General features: G+C 42.7%; 1 protein-coding gene across 4 annotated transcripts in view; it reads right to left on the bottom strand.

The window, feature by feature from the left end:
* Positions 1-22,729, bottom strand: part of LOC112238580 (interleukin-1 receptor accessory protein-like 1-B) — a 462,784-nt gene that overhangs the window by 146,179 nt on the left and 293,876 nt on the right. For all 4 annotated transcript variants that reach the window (XM_042319851.1, XM_042319853.1, XM_042319852.1 and 1 more), the window contains exon 6: positions 1,691-1,765. In XM_042319851.1, coding sequence (XP_042175785.1) covers positions 1,691-1,765 — 75 coding nt within the window. The remainder of the gene's footprint in view (positions 1-1,690; positions 1,766-22,729) is intronic.

The following is a 22,729-nucleotide window of genomic DNA, read 5'->3' as shown; positions in this document are numbered from 1 at the left end:
CCCAATTGATACATCATTCCGACTTCTGCACCTCATTGGAATGTTTACAGACATGTCATCACATATTGTCCTTTCTAGAGTGATCTCCCTGTGTGAGCTACCAATAACCCACGTGTATCCCTGATAACAACAAAACACTAAAGAAAAGAGTGGTATTGTCTCCAAAGCACTCTGTGGAGCAAACACACACACAAATGCACGTACCTCGGGCCACCCTGACCCCTGTCAACAAAGACAATCTGCAGTATTGTAAGCCACCTCCTCTCCATGTGGACAACCACGCTACACAACACTGGCACCATATGGAGCCGATATCGTTGAGGAAACAGCAGCATTTCTATAGACAGAAAAATTGTTTTACCGTGTCTGTGTTCTTCTATCAGAGTTAAAACTGTCATCATCAATCTGTCTGATAAGCAGGGAGGTTACAGTCTAAGAGGATCTGTGAATTCATCACTTTTCAGTCATTTAGAGATTCAGTTTTGTTCTTTCTTTCACACTCTAGTACAGATGTAGGATGTTCATTTAATTATTCTGTTGTTGATCATTTAAAATACTTCTAAAGATGATCATTTCCACTTTAAAATGTCAGACTTGATTTTCACCAATGAAAAATGTTTAAAACATGTTCTTTATCCATTCATTATAATCCACATAAAAATTCACATTTGCTGCAGGACTATTTTTCTGCTGTAGCAAACTGGCTCAAATGAAATCCTATATCTGTATACAGCACCACAGAGGAAATAGACATACTGTAGATGCTAACATACAGAGGATCGTACGCACGCACACCCACACACGCACACACACACTTTGTTGGAGCTAGGAACCCATGCACTTCGCTACACCCGCAATAACATCTGCTAAATATGTGTATGCGACCAATAAACATCTGCTAAATATGTGTATGTGACCAATAACATTGTATTTGATTTGACACACACACATAAACACGCACGCACGCCCGCACACACACACACACACACACACACACACACACACACACACACACACACACACACACACACACACACACACACACACACACACACACACACACACACACACACACACACACACACACACACACACACACACACAAAGCTCCTACTGATAACGAAGAGGGAATAAATCCCAAGCTCCTGCCCTACCCTACCCAGGCCTGATTGCTTCTGCCAAATTTAAGGCGCGGCGTGGCCCAGCCCCAAACACAAAATCAGAAATAACTTCCTCTGTTAGTAATTAGATGCTCCTCTCTCTCTGTCACTCACTTATTGCTTGGAGTTTGCTCTGCATGCTCTTTGCACATGGTTTGGATCTGTGAGTATCCATAGCAACTGCTTCGCTTGGGCTGCTTTGCTCAATGACAAGACATGAAAGAGCAGTTAGCTACCTTTCGTCACTCTAAATCCAGACAAAACTGTAAAATAATCTCTCCTGTCTTATATTTGACAAGGTTGAAGCACTTCTGACACCATGCTATGATCTTAGTCAGATATGACTGTACTGCGCAGCAGAGCACGAGCAAATGGCTCAGCTTCAATATGTTAGTGATCAATTTAGTGATACCCAAGCCCTGCCCGTATCCTAGTTATTGATGAAAAAACAGCTTCTACCCAGTCTTAACCCGATGTATAATGTCGGGGCCTGTAAGGCTCATGTCGTGTAGCAGAGCTCTAGCTCTTACCTAGCTGTAGCTCCATGTTGATGATCTTGTTCTCAGAAGGATAAAGGATCTTCGGTGGCTTGTCAGTCAGAGGGGCTGGAACAAAGAAACACACAGTTTAGACATGTTAGATGTCACTCACAAACATGAGAATGCCATGGCACCATACTGCTACTGAACCTTGCTTTTTTAAAGGCATAGGCAAAAGTCACATAGGCCCACTTAGTAAGAGTAAAGATACAGTGAGAGGGATAGACAGAGAGAGGGAGACAGAGAGAGGGAGACAGAGAGAGGGAGACAGAGAGAGGGATAGACAGAGAGAGGGAGACAGAGAGAGGGATACAGAGAGAGGGAGACAGAGAGAGGGATACAGAGAAAGGGAGACAGAGAGAGGGATAGACAGAGAGAGGGAGACAGAGAGAGGGATAGACAGAGAGAGGGAGACAGAGAGAGGGAGACAGTGAGAGGGAGACAGAGAGAGGGAGACAGAGAGAGGGATAGACAGAGAGAGGGAGACAGAGAGAGGGATAGACAGAGAGAGGGAGACAGAGAGAGGGAGACAGAGAGAGGGAGACAGAGAGAGGGAGACAGAGAGAGGGATAGACAGAGAGAGGGAGACAGAGAGAGGGAGACAGAGAGAGGGAGACAGAAAGAGAGAGGGATAGACAGAGAGAGGGATAGACAGAGAGAGGGATACAGAGAGGGGATACAGAGAGAGGGAGACAGAGAGAGGGATAGACAGAGAGAGGGAGACAGAGAGAGGGATAGACAGAGAGAGGGAGACAGAGAGAGGAGAGACAGAGAGAGGGATAGACAGAGAGAGGGAGACAGAGAGAGGGAGACAGAGAGAGGGAGACAGAGAGAGGGAGACAGAGAGAGGGATAGACAGAGAGAGGGAGACAGAGAGAGGGAGACAGAGAGAGGGAGACAGAGAGAGCTTGTGAATTTATGCCGTCTCCAATGCAAGGACGTCCTTCTCTGAAACAGAAAACTCCTAACAGTACATCCAGTCCTCCGGTAGAACAAAAAGTCTGTTTCCTAAAATGCTCTGTTGTATTAATTATACCTGACACTAGAACAGAACCCTCAAAAAGCAAGTAAGCATTCACACAGTCTGGATCCTGCAACCAGAAAACAGACTAGCAGGAAGGGATGGTGCAGTGTTGGTTATGTCATATTCACAATGAACTAATGGACACCAGTGGAGTGACAGCAAAGAACATCTCAAGTTGCCAAATGAAAGACAACATGTACACTAGAACTCTCTCTGATGCTATGAATCTCAACTCTTTTCCTCCTGTCTTCCCTTGTTCTCCATTATCTTTCACTACAGAGTGATATTCCTCTCTGTTGCCTATATAAATGACATACATTTAGTTTGGCCTATTTGCGCTAATCAATTTGTCAATGATTTGACACAGACATGACACCAGTTAATGGTGCTCAGTGTTTGAACAAGCATCATTGTGAGTGTATGAGAGAGAGAAAGAGTGACAGAGAGAGAGAGAGAGAAACACCAAATTGAGACTGCATGCAGAATTCTGCAAAATCCTCCTCTGTGTACAACATAAAACACCAAATACTGCATGCGGAGCAGAATTAGGCCAATACCCACTAATGATCAAAATCCAGAATAGAGCTTTTAAATTCTATAACCACCTAAAAGTAAGTGATTGCCAAACCTTCCATAAAAAAGCCATCACCTACAGAGAGACGAACCTGGAGAAGAGTCCCCTAAGCAAGCTGGTCCTGGGGCTCTGTTCACAAACACAAACACACCCCACAGAGCCCCAGGACAGCAACAGCAACACAATTTGACCCATCAAATCATGAGAAAACAAAAAGAAAATTACTTGACACATTGTAAAAAATGTACAAAAATACAGTGCCAACTAAAATGCTAAAATGCTGATTGGCCCTAAACAGAGAGTACACAGTGGCAGAATACCTGAATACCTGGCAGAATACCTGACCACTGTGACTGGCCCTTAACAGACAGTACACAGTGGCAGAATACCTGTCCACTGTGACTGACCCTTGACAGAGAGTACAAAGTGGCAGAATACCTGTCCACTGTGACTGACCCTTGACAGAGAGTACAAAGTGGCAGAATACCTGTCCACTGTGACTGACCCTTAACAGAGAGTACACAGTGGCAGAATACCTGACCACTGTGACTGGCCCTTAACAGACAGTACACAGTGGCAGAATACCTGTCCACTGTGACTGGCCCTTAACAGACAGTACACAGTGGCAGAATACCTGTCCACTGTGACTGGCCCTTAACAGACAGTACAAAGTGGCAGAATACCTGACCACTGTGACTGGCCCTTAACAGACAGTACACAGTGGCAGAATACCTGTCCACTGTGACTGACCCTTGACAGAGAGTACAAAGTGGCAGAATACCTGACCACTGTGACTGACCCTTAACAGAGAGTACACAGTGGCAGAATACCTGTCCACTGTGACTGACCCTTAACAGACAGTACACAGTGGCAGAATACCTGTCCACTGTGACTGACCCTTAACAGAGAGTACACAGTGGCAGAATACCTGTCCACTGTGACTGACCCTTGACAGAGAGTACAAAGTGGCAGAATACCTGTCCACTGTGACTGACCCTTAACAGAGAGTACACAGTGGCAGAATACCTGACCACTGTGACTGACCCTAAACAGACAGTACACAGTGGCAGAATACCTGACCACTGTGACTGACCCTAAACAGACAGTACACAGTGGCAGAATACCTGTCCACTGTGACTGACCCTTAACAGAGAGTACACAGTGGCAGAATACCTGTCCACTGTGACTGACCCTTAACAGAGAGTACACAGTGGCAGAATACCTGACCACTGTGACTGACCCTTAACAGAGAGTACACAGTGGCAGAATACCTGACCACTGTGACTGGCCCTTAACAGAGAGTACACAGCGGCAGAATACCTGACCACTGTGACTGGCCCAACTTCTTAGAGATAGGGGGCAGCATTTCTACTTTTTGATAAAAAGCATGCACAATTTCAACTTCCTGCTACTCATGCCAGGAATATATTATATGCATATGATTAGTAGGGGTGGATAGAAAACAATCTGAAGTTTCTAAAACTGGTTCAATCATGTCTGTGACTATAACAGAACTTATGTAGCAGGCAAAAACACCAAGGAAAAACTGTTCAGAATAAAACAATTTTTTCCCTCTGACAGTTCCCTCAATTGTCTTTGGCAAGGGAAATTAGATAGCGCCCATTTTACAGTTCCTACGACTTCCACGGGATGTCACCAGTCTTTGAAATTGGGTTGAAGTTAATCATTGGTGAAACGAAGAAGAGGCACTTCCTGGAACAACGTTACACTTTTGATAGTTACGCAAGAGGGAAAAAGGCCCAGAAGAAACTAAATCAATGGCTACAGAGGGACTTATCTTTAAAAGGTAGAGTCCTAATAACCAAGGCTGAAGGTATCTCTAGACTAACATATGGTGCTCTATCTTTATATCTTGACCGTAAAACAAGCAAGGAGATAGACCAGATGCTTTTCAACTTTCTTTGGAGAAACCGTACCCATTACATTAGGAAAACTGTTGTAATGAACACTTATGAGAATGGTGGACTGAATTTTCTGGATTTTACTACTTTAAATAATACTTTTAAGATCAATTGGATAAAACAATTCCTAAGAAGACCCACTTCTATCTGGAATTTTATTCCTCATCATGTCTTCTCTACTTTTGGTGGCCTTAACTTCATGTTGTTTTGCAATTCTAATATTGACAAAGTTCCAGTGAAACTTTCTGCTTTTCATTGGCAGGTTTTCTTGTCATGGTCCTTAATTTATAAACACAATTTTTCTCCACACAGATATTATATATGGAATAATCGGGATATATTGTATAAAAATATTGGTTCCGAAATAATATAAGAATATTGGTTCCGAAATAATATCCTATTGGTGAGCCAACTGGTAAATGCAGAGGGTCTTTTACTCAGTTATAAAGAATTCTTATCACTTTACAAGGTCCCTGTAACACCTAAAGATTTTGCAATTGTTTTAGATGCCATTCCCTCAGGTGTTGCTCTGTTATTCAGGAACATGTCAAGACCTGACCCTCAGAGCCTACCTTCTATTGACCCTGTTGACTCATCAGTAGGAAAGATTTGTTTCTCTTTTGGTCCATTCAACAACAGAGCGATACGACCCTTGTTTCAGCAGGATATTGTATCTATACCTTATGTCATGCCTTATTGGAATGGATTTATTGATAATATCTGTTGGAAAAAAGTTTGGATGTTGCCACACACATACCTACTTGTTAACAAAATTAAGGAAGTTTCCTTTAAAATTATTCATAAATATTATCCTGTCAACCACTATATGAAGAAGTTTAAGGAAAACATCAACTCAAATTGCTCCTTTTGTAATGACCACCCAGAAACAGTTGTGCATCTTTTTTGGCATTGTATTCATGTAAGAAAACTGTGGCAAGACATCAGTAGGTTTATAATTGAACACATTTATGAAGATTTTACACTATTGTGGAGAGATGTACTGTTTGGATTCTTTACATACAATAGAAATAAGCGGAATCATTTTTATGTAATTAATTTCATTATTCTTTTGACCAAATTTCATATACACAAATGTAAATTCACAAACAGAAAACCACATTTTCGTACCCTACAAAAAGAAATTGAACTGTATTTTAAGACGGTTAAATGCTCTACTAACAAAAAAGCTGTTAGAATTGTAAGTATATGCATGTCCCTTAAGGTCCTTGTGTAATTGTAATGTGATATTGTACCACCTAGCTCGATTGCCTATTGTTTGTAATCGATGTATGCTTGTGTTCCCTCATGTGCTTTATGTATTGATTTGATATTAATAAAACATTTTTAAAAATGAAGGAGCATGTTTTGTTTACTTTCTCTATTGAATACAGATTGCCCTGTCTACAATTTTATTGATTATTAACGTTTAAAAATACCTAAAGTTGTATTACAAAAGTAGTTTGAAATATTTTGGCAAAGTTTGTAGGCGACTTTTGAAATGTTTTGCAGTGACGTTGTGTTTTGGAAAGCTGTTTTTTTCCGGATCAAACCTGCTTCATAAATGAACATTTTGGGTATACATGGACGGAATTAATCGAAAAAAAGGAACAATTGTGATGTTTATGGGACATATTGGAGTGCCACCAAAGAAGCTCGTCAAAGGTAATGCATGTTTTATATTTTATTTCAGCGTTTTGTGTAGCGCCGGCTACGCTAATTATTTTGTTTACAACTCGTTCAGGTGGTTCAGGGGGGGTGCATGCTATCAGATAATAGCTTCTCATGCTTTCGCCGAAAAGCATTTTTAAAATCTGACATGTTGGCTGCATTCACAACGAGTGTAGCTTTAATTGAGTACCCTGCATGTGTGATTTAATGAATGTAGCTTTAATTGAGTACCCTGCATGTGTGATTTAATGAATGTAGCTTTAATTGAGTACCCTGCATGTGTGATTTAATGAACGTTTGAGTTTGATTGCGTTTTATTTGAATTTGGCGCTATGCATTTCCCCAGGCTATTGGCCACTTCAGACGCTAGCGTCTCACTATCCCAGAGAGTACACAGTGGCAGAATACCTGTCCACTGTGACTGACCCTTAACAGAGAGTACACAGTGGCAGAATACCTGTCCACTGTGACTGACCCTTAACAGAGAGTACACAGTGGCAGAATACCTGTCCACTGTGACTGACCCTTAACAGAGAGTACACAGTGGCAGAATACCTGTCCACTGTGACTGACCCTTAACAGAGAGTACACAGTGGCAGAATACCTGTCCACTGTGACTGACACAAACTTAAGGAAAGCTTTGACGATGTACAGACTCAGTGAGCATGGCCTTACGATTGAGAGAGGCCGCCATAGGTACACCTCGCTCTCAAGGGAAAACAGGCTATGTGAACACTGTCCACAAAATGAGTTAGAAACTGAGCTGCATTTCCTAAACTCCAGCCAATTGTATGACCATATTTGAGACACATATTAACCTCGGATTACACAGACCGACAAAGAATTCCAAAACAAGTTACATTTTGATAAACTCCTATATCTCTTGGGTGAAATTCCAGTGTGCCATTACAGCAGCAATATTTGTGACCTTTTGCCACAAGAAAAGGGCAACCAGTGAAGAACAAACATAATTGTAAATACAACACATATTTATGGTTAGTTTTTTTCCATTTTTACTTTGACTATTTGCACATAATTACAACACTGTATATAAACGTAATATGACATGTAAAATGTGCATATTCCCTTTAAACTGGTTTACTCTTCATTTTGTATTGTCTTTTTCACTTTAGTTTATTATCTATTTCACTTGCTTTGGTAATGTAAACATATGTTTCCCATGCCAATGAAGCCCCTTGAATTTAATTGAAATGAGAGAGAGAGAGAGAGAGAGAGAGAGAGAGACAGAGAGAGAGAGAGAGAGAGAGAGAGAGAATGAAAGAGAGAGCGAGAGAGAGAGACAGAGAGAGAGAGAGAGAGAGAGAGAGAGAGAGAGAGAGAGAGAGAGAGAGAGAGAGACAGAGAGAGAGAGAATGAAAGAGAGAGCGAGAGAGAGAGACAGAGAGAAAGACAGAGAGAGAGAGAATGAAAGAGAGAGAGAGAGACAGAGAGAGAGAGAGAGAGAGAGAGAGGAGTGTGTTTAAATTAAATGTGTGCATATGGGTGTGAGCAACAAGAACTCAAAGTTTCCCTTCGAAATTCTAAGTATTATGAATGCACATGTGGTTACAGGGTTGATTCTGTGTGGTTACAGGGTTGATTCTGTGTGGTTACAGAGTTGATTCTGTGTGGTTACAGGGTTGATTCTGTGTGGTTACAGAGTTGATTCTGTGTGGTTACAGGGTTGATTCTGTGTGATTACAGGGTTGATTCTGTGTGGTTACAGGGTTGATTCTGTGTGGTTACAGAGTTGATTCTGTGTGGTTACAGGGTTGATTCTGTGTGGTTACAGAGTTGATTCTGTGTGGTTACAGAGTTGATTCTGTGTGGTTACAGGGTTGATTCTGTGTGGTTACAGGGTTGATTCTGTGTGGTTACAGGGTTGATTCTGTGTGGTTACAGAGTTGATTCTGTGTGGTTACAGGGTTGATTCTGTGTGGTTACAGGGTTGATTCTGTGTGGTTACAGGGTTGATTTTGTTCTGTGGTTACAGGGTTGATTCTGTGTGGTTACAGAGTTGATTCTGTGTGGTTACAGAGTTGATTCTGTGTGGTTACAGAGTTGATTCTGTGTGGTTACAGGGTTGATTCTGTGTGGTTACAGAGTTGATTCTGTGTGGTTACAGGTTGATTCTGTGTGGTTACAGGGTTGATTCTGTGTGGTTACAGAGTTGATTCTGTGTGGTTACAGGGTTGATTCTGTGTGGTTACAGAGTTGATTCTGTGTGGTTACAGGGTTGATTCTGTGTGGTTACAGGGTTGATTCTGTGTGGTTACAGAGTTGATTCTGTGTGGTTACAGGGTTGATTCTGTGTGGTTACAGGTGGTTACAGTCATTCTGTGTGGTTATTCTGTGTGGTTACAGAGTTGATTCTGTGTGGTTACAGGGTTGATTCTGTGTGGTTACAGGGTTGATTCTGTGTGGTTACAGAGTTGATTCTGTGTGGTTACAGGGTTGATTCTGTGTGGTTACAGAGTTGATTCTGTGTGGTTACAGAGTTGATTCTGTGTGGTTACAGGGTTGATTCTGTGTGGTTACAGGGTTGATTCTGTGTGGTTACAGGGTTGATTCTGTGTGGTTACAGAGTTGATTCTGTGTGGTTACAGGGTTGATTCTGTGTGGTTACAGATTGATTCTGTGTGGTTACAGGGTTGATTCTGTGGTTACAGGTTACAGGGTTGATTCTGTGTGATTATTCTGGGTTGATTCTGTGTGGTTACAGGGTTGATTCTGTGTGGTTACAGAGTTGATTCTGTGTGGTTACAGGGTTGATTCTGTGTGGTTACAGGGTTGATTCTGTGTGGTTACAGGGTTGATTCTGTGCGGTTACAGGGTTGATTCTGTGCAGGGTTGATTACAGGGTTGATTCTGTGCGGTTACAGGGTGGATTCTGTGTGGTTACAGGGTGGATTCTGTGTGGTTACAGGGTTGATTCTGTGTGGTTACAGGGTTGATTCTGTGCGGTTACAGGGTTGATTCTGTGCGGTTACAGGGTTGATTCTGTGTGGTTACAGGGTTGATTCTGTGTGGTTACAGGGTTGATTCTGTGTGGTTACAGGGTTGATTCTGTGTGGTTACAGGGTTGATTCTGTGCGGTTACAGGGTTGATTCTGTGTGATTACAGGGTTGATTCTGTGTGGTTACAGGGTTGATTCTGTGTGATTACAGGGTTGATTCTGTGTGGTTACAGGGTGGATTCTGTGTGGTTACAGAGTTGATTCTGTGTGGTTACAGGGTTGATTCTGTGTGGTTACAGGGTGGATTCTGTGTGGTTACAGGGTTGATTCTGTGCGGTTACAGGGTTGATTCTGTGTGATTACAGGGTTGATTCTGTGTGGTTACAGGGTGGATTCTGTGTGGTTACAGGGTTGATTCTGTGCGGTTACAGGGTTGATTCTGTGCGGTTACAGGGTTGATTCTGTGTGGTTACAGGGTTGATTCTGTGTGGTTACAGGGTTGATTCTGTGTGGTTACAGGGTTGATTCTGTGCGGTTACAGGGTTGATTCTGTGTGATTACAGGGTTGATTCTGTGTGATTACAGGGTTGATTCTGTGTGGTTACAGGGTGGATTCTGTGTGGTTACAGGGTTAAAACAGAAACAACAAAAAAGTGAACTGTTTTGTCAGTAAAGGAAAGGTTCACCCTTCTTGAATGTTTAACAGTTTTTGTACATCTCCGTGTGATGTTCTATCTTTTCCCTGGGTCATTTCACATTTTCATGTGGGTTATTGGTGTTCAAGCAGGCAGAAATCTGTCCGGTATGACGTAGCACCGTGATAAAGTCTCTCTCACTACACTAGAAGTTAATAGGAATACGAATTTTAGATCACAAAAAACGTCTATCATACATGTCAGATTTTAATGCTGGCCGATAACTCGGGAGGTCATACTGGTCATAACTCGGGAGGATTTCTTCTCTCTAACTTTTTGCAATATTTCTACCAATTTTTCTACCTCGAGAAATGTGTAATTTAACTGAGGGTCTAGCACATTTTTCCTATTTGTCTCCGTCTTTAGTCCATGGTGCATTGCATGGTGCAGTTGTCAGAGATATTATAGAAAGGAGATAGGAATCCAATGAATGAAGGAACGTATTATGCCCCATCCAGCAGACTGTCGACGAATTGTTTTCACATTGTCATGCTGTGTCACGCGGTTGCTAAGCTAATCGTCATACAATCCCTTCTCAAAGTCAATGTTTTTGTCGAGAAACTTGCCTATTTTCCTCGAAAGTACAGTACCAGTCAAAAGTTTGGACACACCTACTTATTCCAGGATTTTTCTTTATTTTGACAATTTTCTACATTGTACAATAATAGTAAAGACTATGAAATAACCCATATGGAATCATGTAGTAACCAAAAAAGTGTTAAACAAATCAAAAACGCATTTTATATTTGAGATTCTTCAAAGTAGCCACCCTTTGCCTTGATGACAGCTTTGCTTGGCATTCTCTCAACCAGCTTCACGAGGTAGTCACCTGGAATGCATTTCAATTAACAGTTGTGCCTTCTTAATAGTTAATTTGTGGAATTTCTTTCCTTCTTAATGAGTTTGAGCCAATCAGTTGTGTTGTGACAAGAAAGGGGTGGTATACAGAAGATTGCCCTATTTGGTAAAAGACCATGTCCATATTATGGCAAGAACAGCTCAAATAAGCAAAGAGAAATGACAGCTCATCTTTACTCTAAGACATGAAGGTCAGTCAACATGGAAAATTTCAAGAACTTTGAAAGTTTCTTCAAGTGCAATTGCAAAAACCATCAAGCGCTATGATGAAACTGGCTCTCATGAGGACCCACACAGGAAAGGAAGACCTAGAGTTACCTCTGTTGCAGAGATCAAGTAACAGACACATCTCAACATCAGCTGCTCAGAGGAGAGAGAATGTGTGAATCAGGCCTTCATCGTTGAATTGCTGCAAAGAAACCACTACTAAAGGACACCAATAATAATAAGAGACTTGCTTCTGCCAAGAAACACGAGCAATGGACATTAGACTGGTGGAAATCTGTCCTTTAGTCTGATGAGTCCAAATTTGAGATTTTTGGTTCAAGCCCTGCTACATAAGACGAGCGTCAGAGCCGGTGAAGTATGATTCAATTTTAGCCCTGTATTGACGCTTTGCCTGTTTGATGCTTCGTCGCAGGGCATAGCAGGATTTCTTGTAAGCTTCCGGGATAGAGTCCCGCACCTTGAAAGCGGCAGTGACTGATGTGGTGTACTCCTCAATGCCATCGGAAGAATCCCGGAACATGTTCCTGTCTGTGATAGCAAAACAATTTCTACGTGGATTTTGTAGTCGACTTGAGCTGCAACAGATTTCCACAACAATTTTCCATGTTGCTTCCAACCTTATTATAACGCCAAAATGAAACATTTGTTGACAAAAAAATATTGCTTCAAATATTCGTGTTAATAAAGGAATTAGTGCTTTTGGGTGGATTTTCCCTGTAATTCAGAGTAGTTAAGGTTAGGTCTATGCCCAGTGTTGGGTAATCTTTTTGTTTTTTTGGGGTAGGCGCCTTGGAAGGCAGATATCCATGTTCTCAGGACCTTTTCAAACGTCCCAAAATCGGAGGCTATTTCTAGTGTATCCCATAGGGCGGCGCACAATTGGCCCAGCATCGTCCGGTTTAGGGTTTGGCTGGGGTAGCCTGTCATTGTAAATAAGAACTTGTTCTTAACTGACTTGTCTAGTGACATAAAGGTTAAATAAAAAGTATCCGGATGGTGAGTGAGTGTGCATGCATGTGTGTGTGTCTCTTTTTCTGTACATGTCTTATTGAGTAGGAGAGCTGATGCTGTAATGATGCTAATCGTCCAGACGGTGGATGTCAGGGCGGCTGGCTTGCTAGTGGAACATGGGAACGTTCTCCCAGGGGAACACGGAACATTTTATTACTATTAAAGGCCTTTATGTGTTTTGGGAGGGATGGGCTCCTCTCTTCAGGGAGAGATAAAATAGAATTGGGTCATGTACAGTATGTACATGCCTTAGCATTCAGAGACAGTTAGTGTGTTGGGATGTTTTAATATCCTTCTCCTCACAAGGATAGTAAAACAAGGACAATTCTGACAAGTGGGGACAGTTTGCCGGTCCCCACAGGGAAAAAGGCTATTTTAGGCAAGTGGTTAGTTTTAGGGTTAGGGTTACAATTAGGGTTACAATTATGGTTTATTATGATTATGGGTAGGGGTTAAGGTTAGGGTTTAGGTTTGTTATTGTAATTTATTATAGTAACCTGCCCAGGGACTGCGGTTGAAAATTTGTCAGCCGGCTAAAACAGTCACTTTTACTGAAAAGTTGATTAATTTGGACTGTCTCTGTTAAAAATAAACTCAATCAATTCAGGTAAAGGTTAGGGTTAGGTTAATGTTAGGGAAAATAGGATTTTGAGTGGCAATCAATTGATTGGTTCCCACAAGGATAGTAAAACAAACATGTTTGTGTGTGTGTTTACAAAGTGACCGCTCTGTGAATGTACATATTAGCTCATTACAAGGTCATTATAAAGTTCATTGCAAAGGTCATTAGAAAGGTCACCTCATAATAGCCTAACAATAGAAGACAGATCCTTCAGATCTGCATGTTAACCTTTCCTATCCTTTTACATCACCAGTCATATCCTTTTACATCGCCAGTCATATCCTTTTACATCACCAGTCATATCATTTTACATCACCAGTCATATCCTTTTACATTACCAGTCATATCCTTTTACATCACCAGTCATATCCTTTTACATCACCAGTCATATCCTTTTACATCACCAGTTATATCCTTTTACATCACCAGTCATATCCTTTTACATCACCAGTCATATCCTTTTACATCACCAGCCATATCCTTTTACATCACCAGTCCTGTCCTTTTACATCACCAGTCCTGTCCTTTTACATCACCAGTCATATCCTTTTACATCACCAGTCCTGTCCTTTTACATCACCAGTCATATCATTTTACATCACCAGTCCTGTCCTTTTACATCACCAGTCATATCCTTTTACATCACCAGTCATATCCTTTTACATCGCCAGTCATATCCTTTTACATCACCAGTCATATCATTTTACATCACCAGTCATATCCTTTTACATTACCAGTCATATCCTTTTACATCACCAGTCATATCCTTTTACATCACCAGTCATATCCTTTTACATCACCAGTTATATCCTTTTACATCACCAGTCATATCCTTTTACATCACCAGTCATATCCTTTTACATCACCAGCCATATCCTTTTACATCACCAGTCCTGTCCTTTTACATCACCAGTCATATCCTTTTACATCACCAGTCCTGTCCTTTTACATCACCAGTCCTGTCCTTTTACATCACCAGTCATATCCTTTTACATCACCAGTCATATCCTTTTACATCACCAGTCCTGTCCTTTTACATCACCAGTCATATCCTTTTACATCACCAGTCATATCCTTTTACATCACCAGTCATATCCTTTTACATCACCAGTCATATCCTTTTACATCACCAGTCATATCCTTTTACATCACCAGTCATATCCTTTTACATCACCAGTCCTGTCCTTTTACATCACCAGTCCTGTCCTTTTACATCACCAGTCATATCCTTTTACATCACCAGTCCTGTCCTTTTACATCACCAGTCCTTTTTTACATCACCAGTCATATCCTTTTACATCACCAGTCATATCCTTTTACATCACCAGCCATATCCTTTTACATCACCAGTCCTGTCCTTTTACATCACCAGTCCTGTCCTTTTACATCACCAGTCCTGTCCTTTTACATCACCAGTCATATCCTTTTACATCACCAGTCATATCATTTTACATCACCAGTCATATCCTTTTACATCACCAGCCATATCCTTTTACATCACCAGTCATATCCTTTTACATCACCAGTCCTGTCCTTTTACATCACCAGTCATATCCTTTTACATCACCAGTCCTGTCCTTTTACATCACCAGTCATATCCTTTTACATCACCAGTCATATCCTTTTACATCACCAGTCATATCCTTTTACATTACCAGTCCTGTCCTTTTACATCACCAGTCCTGTCCTTTTACATCACCAGTCATATCCTTTTACATCACCAGTCATATCCTTTTACATCACCAGTCATATCCTTTTACATCACCAGTCCTGTCCTTTTACATCACCAGTCATATCCTTTTACATCACCAGTCCTGTCCTTTTACATCACCAGTCCTGTCCTTTTACATCACCAGTCATATCCTTTTACATCACCAGCCATATCCTTTTACATCACCAGTCATATCCTTTTACATCACCAGTCATATCCTTTTACATCACCAGTCATATCCTTTTACATCACCAGTCATATCCTTTTACATCACCAGTCCTGTCCTTTTACATCACCAGTCCTGTCCTTTTACATCACCAGTCATATCCTTTTACATCACCAGTCATATCCTTTTACATCACCAGTCATATCCTTTTACATCACCAGTCATATCCTTTTACATCACCAGTCATATCCTTTTACATCACCAGTCATATCCTTTTACATCACCAGTCATATCCTTTTACATCACCAGTCCTCCAGAACACGTACCTATCTCAGCAGGCCTGTAGGTATGTCACAGGGTGTCTAAAGACCTTTACCATGACACCAATCTACAGAAACACTCTATCGTCCAATAGCCAGGGCAGGTTCGTCTGCTCTGCATATAGGCCAACACAATATGTGCCATGACAATGGCAAGATTGCCCCAAAGGCATGTAGATATACAACTATAAGTATACAGATCATATGACCTTTGACCTGCACAGTACTGTGATCTATTATAGGGAAGAAAAGACCAACCGAGGTATAACCCCTCTCTTTACATTGGCTTTTTATTAGCGGCGCCAACAGCTTTAAGTTGATGTTGAAATTTGAGGAAAGACTATTCTAAGTAAGTTATGAGAGAGTGAAAATAACACACACACACGCCAAGGCTTAATTACAGTTCGGTCTGTGGAGTGGTGCTGGGTTTGTACTCAGGGCAGTTCGGTAGCCTTTAATAGCGTTGGCTCCTCAGACTGTCCTCAGTGGACCCTTACATCTTTAGCCTTATTACCTTTCTCTATTCCTCTCTCCTGCTCTCCTGCTCTCTTTCCTCTGTCTCTCTCTCTCTCTTCCCCCCTCTTCCCCCCCTCTTTTCTCTCTCTCTCTCTCTCTCTCTCTCTCTAACCAACAAGCTGATGCTGTTTGGGAGCATTGCTCTGTTTCTGTCTGGCTGTGTTTGTGGAGTTGCATCACTCCTGTTTGATGCTACCATGATGTAATAACGTCAGACTTTCACTAGAGATGTGTGTGTGTTGATGTATAATGTAGTCATGTATGTGTGTGTGTGTGTGTGTGTGTACACTGAGTGTAAAAAACATTAGGAACAGGTGAATCTACGCGAAAGCTATGATCCCTTATTGATGTCACTTGTTAAATCCACACCTATCAGTGTAGATTAAGGGGAGGAGACATGTTAAATAAAGATGTTTAAGCCTTGAGACAATTGAGACATGGATTGTGTATATGTGCCATTCAGAGGGTGAATAGGCAAGTAGTAGGTGCCAGGCACACCGGTTTGAATGTCAAGAACTGCAACACAGTTTCCCGTGTGTATCAAGCATGGTGTACCACGCACTGGAGTCAACATGGGGCAGCAACCCTGTGGAACGCTTTCGACACCTTGTAGAGTCCATGCCCCGCCGAATTGAGGCTGTTCTGAGGGCAAAAGGGGGGAGGTACAACTCAATATTAGGAAGGTGTTCCTAATGTTTTGTACAATCAGTGTATATAATGTACTTGTGTGGGTGTATCACCTAGTTGTGTGTGTGTGTGGGTGTATCATCTAGTTATGTGTGTGTGTGTGGGTGTATCATCTAGTTATGTGTGTGTGTGTGGGTGTATCATCTAGTTATGTGTATGTGTGGGTGTATCACCTAGTTATGTGTATGTGTGGGTGTATCACCTAGTTATGTGTGTGTGGGTGTAGCACCTACTTATGTGTATGTATCACCTAGTTATGTGTGTGTGTAAGTGCATCACCTAGTTATGTGTGTGTGTGTGTGTGGGTGTATCACCTAGTTATGTGTATGTGTGGGTTTATCACCTAGTTATGTATGTGTGGGTGTATCACCTAGTTATGTGTGTGTGTGTGTGTGTGTTTATCACCTAGTTATGTGTGTGTGGGTGTATCACCTAGTTATGTGTATGTGTGGGTGTATCACCTAGTTATGTGTGTGTGTTGGTGTCTCACCTAGTTATGTGTGTGTGTGTATCACCTAGTTATGTGTGTGTGTGTGTGTGTGTGTGTGTGTGTGTGTGTGTGTGTGTGTGTGTGTGTGTGTGTGTGTGTGTGTGTGTGTGTGTGTGTGTGTGTGTGTGAAATGTGTGTATCACCTAGTTATGTGTGTGTGTGTAGGTGTATCACCTAGTTATGTGTGTATGTGTGGGTGTATTCACCTAGTTATGTGTGGGTGTATTCACCTAGTTATGTGTGTATCACTTAGTTATGTGTGTGTGTGTGAGTGTAAGTGCTGAAAAGTGTGTGTATGTGGGGGTGTTTCACCTAGTTATGTGTATGTGTGTGTGTGTGGTGTACGTGCTGAAAGTGTGTGTATGTGCTGAATGTGTGAGTCTATGGGTTGTGCGACGGCGGGAGGGGGGCGGTCACAGTGTTATCAGGTAATCACACAGCACCAATTACACTGAATACTGATACCATTCTAATTACATCAAACCGCTACATATATAATTGCACGACTGATGATCCTATAGCTAATTACTAGAGAGAGAGAGAGAGAGAGAGAGACACAACAGGTCTGTCTTGTGACGGCTGAGGAGACACACAACAGGTTCTGTTCCAGTTTAGTAGCTTGAATCAGGCAGGATATAGAGGAAGTTATTGTTGCAGAGAATTACCTCACAAAACAGACACTGGGCCAATTGTGCACTGCCCTATGGGTCTCCCGAGTGGCGCAGTGGTCTAAGACACCACATTTCAGTACAAGAGGTGTCACTGCAGTACTTGGTTCAAATCCAGGCTGATTAGGAGTCCCATAGGGCGGCGCACAATTGTTCCAGGTTTGGCCGGGGTAGGCCATCATTGTAAAAAATCATTTATTCGTAATTAACTGACTTGCCTAGTTAAATAAAGGTTAAATAAAAAAACGATATATATATACAGTGACTTTTGAAATCATTCAGACCCCTTGACTTTTTCCACGACCCCTTGACTTTTTTTTTGTTACTTTACGGCCTTATTCTAAAATGGATTCTACACACAATACCCCATAATGACAAGCGAAAACAGGTTTTTAGAAATTTTTGCAAACGTACTAAGTAAAAAGAACAGAAATCCCTCATTTACATAAGTATTCAGATCCTTTGCTATGAGATTTGTAATTGAGCTCAGGTGTATCCTGTTAACATTGATCATCCCTGAGATGTTTCTACAACTTGATTAGAGTCCACCTGTGGTAAATTCAGTTGATTGGACTTTATTTGGAAAAGCACACATCTGTTTACATAAGGTCCCACAGTTGACAGTGCATGTCAGAGTAAAAACCAAGCCATGAGGTTGAAGGAAATGTCCATAAAGCTCCGAGACAGGATTGTGTCGATGCACAGATCTGGGGAAGGGTAAAAAAAAAATCCCCAGCATTGAAGATCCCCAAGAACATAGTGACCTCCATCATTCTTAAATGGAAGAAGTTTGGAACCACCAAGACTCTTCCTAGAGCTGGCCAAACTGAGCAATCGGGGGAGAAGGGCCTTGGTCAGGGAGGTGACCAAGAACCTGATGGTCACTCTGACAGAGCTCTAGAGTTCCTCTGTGGAGATGGGAGAACATTCCATCTCTGCAGCACTCCACCAATTAGGCCTTCATGGTAGAGTGGCCAGACGGAAGCCACTCCTCAGTAAAAGGCACATGACAGCCCGTTTGGAGTTTGCAAAAAGGTACCTAAAGACTCTGACCATGAGAAACAAGGTTCTCTGGTCTGATGAAACCAAGATTGAACTCTTTGGCCTTAATGCCAAGCGTCACGTATGGAGGAAACCTGGCACAGGACCACAGACTAGGGTGAAGGTTCACCTTCCAACAGGACAATGACCCTAAGCACACGGCTAAGACAACACAGGAGTGGCTTCGGGACAAGTCTCTGAATGTCCTTGAGTGGCCCAAGCAGAGCCCTGACTTGAACCCGGTCTAACATCTCTGGAGAGACCTGAAAATAGCTGTGCAATAGCAACACTCCCCATCCAACCTGACAGAGCTTGAGTTGATCTGCAGAGAATAATGGGAGAAACTCCCCAAATACAGGTGTGTCAAGCTTGTAGCAACATACCCAAGAAGACTCAAGGATGTAATCACTGCCAAAGGTGCTTCAACAAAGTACTGAGTAAAGGGTCTGAATACATATGTAAATGTGATATTTCAGTTAATTTTTTATTTTAGGGAGAATTTTGTGTATTGTGGGGTATTGTGTGTAGATTGATGAGGGAACATGTTTAGAATATGGCTGTAATCTAACAAAATGTGGAAAAAGTCAAGGGGTCTGAATACCTTCAGCAGGCACTCTATACAGTATATATAGCAGCTATGCACTGTAGTGTATACACAGCAAATACCATACATGTGTATATTGTTTTGAATCTGGAGTTAATTTAAAATATTTTAATGTCACCCTGAAACACTCATACCAGCCGACTGTGAGTGTTCATGTATCAGCAGTGTGGATATAAGCTATATGGATATAAGCTGTGTGTGTGTGTGTGTACACAGTGGGACTCCATGGATATACAGTTTCTAAGTGCAGCTTTGTGTGCATGTGAATGTATACATTTTGTGTGTGTGTGTGTGTGTGTGTGTGTGTGTGTGTGTGTGTGTGTGTGTGTGTGTGAGAGTGAGAGTGTGAGTGAGAGAGTGAGAGAGAGAGCGAGAGAGAGAGAGAGAGAGAGAGAGAGAGAGAGAGAGAGAGAGAGAGAGAGAGAGAGAGAGAGAGAGAGAGAGAGAGAGAGAGAGCTTGCGGACCCGTGTGTATTAATGCCGAGTGGGGACTCTATAAGCTTTGTGATCAGTCATCCACAATCCCATTTCTGCTCGGCGGCGGAAAAGCTTGCTGGACTTTCCAGACAGCTTATTCTGGATGAGTGACTGTGGGGAAACAGAAAATTAATGACTTACGAACGGAGCCGGAATACTCGGATCATTGGACTTCTCTCTGTCAAGACTGCGGCTGCTGGGAGATTTGTTGGAAAGGAACGCACTACTAGTAAATTAATGACAAAGTTGAAAAAATAAAACAAATGAAAATGAGAGATGCATAGAATTAATGTTTGTAGGCCAAGATGTATGAAGAGCAATATATGTATGCCCGTGTAAAGGACTGCTTGCTTATTGAGTACCACCTCCTCCTGATTTGGCTCACACAAGGCTCAAACTCAGGACCTCTGGCTTGCTAGCACACCTGACCGCCTTGCTGAAGAGTCTTACTAGTCGCTGCCACACGTAAAGCTAGCTATTCACTGGAGCAAGTGGTGACACTTCAGGCTATAGAGGAAGTTGAGTGCTACACACACACACGCATGCAAGCACGTACACACGCACACACACAACTGTGAGGTCCTGAATAGAAGGCCGTGCTGTGGAACAGGTAATAGGCTCCCAGAGGTCTGAGCAGGGGATGTAACAGAAGGAAAGGAGGAATGCAGGGATGTAGAGGCGAACATTTTCCCTCATTATCTCTCCACAACAGTTTTCCAACAGTGTCCTTCTGCAGTGGGATGTGGTGCTGATGATGCAAATTAGTTTGGCCTTGTTCTAGATAGGAATCAGCTGAGACTAATGCTATTGTATTACTTATCATGTAATCATAGCAGATGCAAGGCCCAAGTCCTGCTCTCTGCTTTATGCCACACCCCAAGTGTTACCATGACAATGGTGAGGTGGTTGGGGCCTTCCAAAGGGACTCTGGATGCTGTTATGTGAAATGCCAAAGCACCGATGCACTGATACCATTAGTCTCTCCTGAATGTCTGGTTAGAGAGAAGACTCCTTGGCAAGCTCCGGCTGGCCTTCTGCAACCTCTGGCCTTCTGCAACCTCTGGCCCTCTGCAACCTCTGGCCTTCTGCAACTCTGCCTGTCCCTCACCGTCCCTGGTCCCACATATCCCTGGATTTCGTCATGGGTCTCCCCCCGTCTGAGGGAAACACTGCCACCCTGACAGTGGTCCCGCGGTTTTCCAAGGCCGCCCACTTCATTCCTCTCCCCAAACTACCCTCGGCCAAGGAGAAGGCCCAGCTCATGGAGCAGCACGTCTTCCACATCCATGGACTGTCGGCCAGCCTGTCCTCTGGGTTCCTCCCCCAGTCCAATGGCAGTTGGAGTGAGCCAACCAGGACCTTGAGACAACTCTGCGCTGCCTGGTCTCCACCAAACCCACCACCTGGAGCCAGTAGCTTGTGTGGGTGGTATACACCTGCAACACCCTTCCCTGCTTTGTATCACCCTCTGAATGTTCCCTGGGGTATCAGCCCCCACTCTTCCCCGAGAAGGAGGAAGAGGTCGGCGTACCTTCTGTCCGTTTCATCGACGGCCAATCGGCTTACATGGTGAGACTTCGACCGCGGCCTGGAGGAGAGGTGCTGGGTTCCCGCTAGGGACATCCTGGACCCAGTCCTCATCGCCAACTTCCACCGCCGGCACCCCGGTCAATCGGGTATGCACCCAGGTAGGACACCAGGTGGCGCCCCTGGGGGGGGGCACTGTCACACCCTGATCGGTTTCACCTGTCTTTGTGCTTGTCTCCACCCCCCTCCAGGTGTCGCTCATCTTCGTCCTCCTGGTTTTGACCCTTGCCTGTCCTGACCCTGAGCCTGACCCTGCCTGCCATCCTGTACCTTTGCCCCTGTTGCTTTAATAAACATTGTTACTTCGACACGGACTGCATCTGGGTCTTACCTTGATTCCTGATAGCAACCAGTCCATCCAACATGCATAACAATTGAGTCCACACTCAAATGCGATGACTCAAATTTGTTAAATTTTGGAGTATAGGCTGAACCAATTATGTACCAAAGATATCTTAAATCAAGTTTGTTTTATGTTTTTCTTCCATGCGTAATATGAGCAAGGCTATGTATTGTATAACAGCACAATAATCATTTTAATAACGTTTTTTTCCCAGTCTAGGGCTCATAAGCCTATACGTATGTATAAGCTCTAATATGCATATGGGTGTTTTGAATTACTCATCACCTTAGAAAGCGCTGTCCATTTCATTGTGTTAGGATTTGAAACAACATCCACAACGACCATGTTTAGGCTCCCTAGTGGCGCAGCGGTCTAAGGCACTGCACCTCAGTGCTAGGTGTCACTACAGACCCTGGTTTGATCCCGGGCTGTATCACAAATGGCCATGATCGGACAGCTCGCAATTGGCCCAGTGTCGTTATGGGAGGGTTTGGCCGGGGTAGGCCGTCATTGTAAATAAGAATTTGTTCTTAACTGACTTGCCAAGTTCAATAAAACAATTATATTTACACTCAGGTTCAACCTGCTGTTGAACTTCTTTCTTCAAATGGTTCATCACTGTGAGAGTTACAAAAAAAGCTGTTTTGACGTGTTTGATGTGACTTTCCATTGCATTTTCATTGATGTCAGAGTGGTCAGACGGACAACAGAGAGTACCAGATCATTAGGACCTGATGGTTGTTGCCAAAGCATGTCCAGAGTGCATAAAAGGAGATTACCGTGACTCAAACTTCAGCTGGAATTTTACTGCGATCATGACTGCCGGTGTGGTGGTAATAGGGTCTCCAAATAGCCCTAGTA

This window comes from Oncorhynchus tshawytscha, linkage group LG03 (genome assembly GCF_018296145.1).
Source record: "Oncorhynchus tshawytscha isolate Ot180627B linkage group LG03, Otsh_v2.0, whole genome shotgun sequence".
NCBI classification, from domain to species: domain Eukaryota; kingdom Metazoa; phylum Chordata; class Actinopteri; order Salmoniformes; family Salmonidae; genus Oncorhynchus; species Oncorhynchus tshawytscha.
Note: the sequence above shows the minus strand (reverse complement) of the source record. Positions and strands in the feature narration are given on the sequence as shown.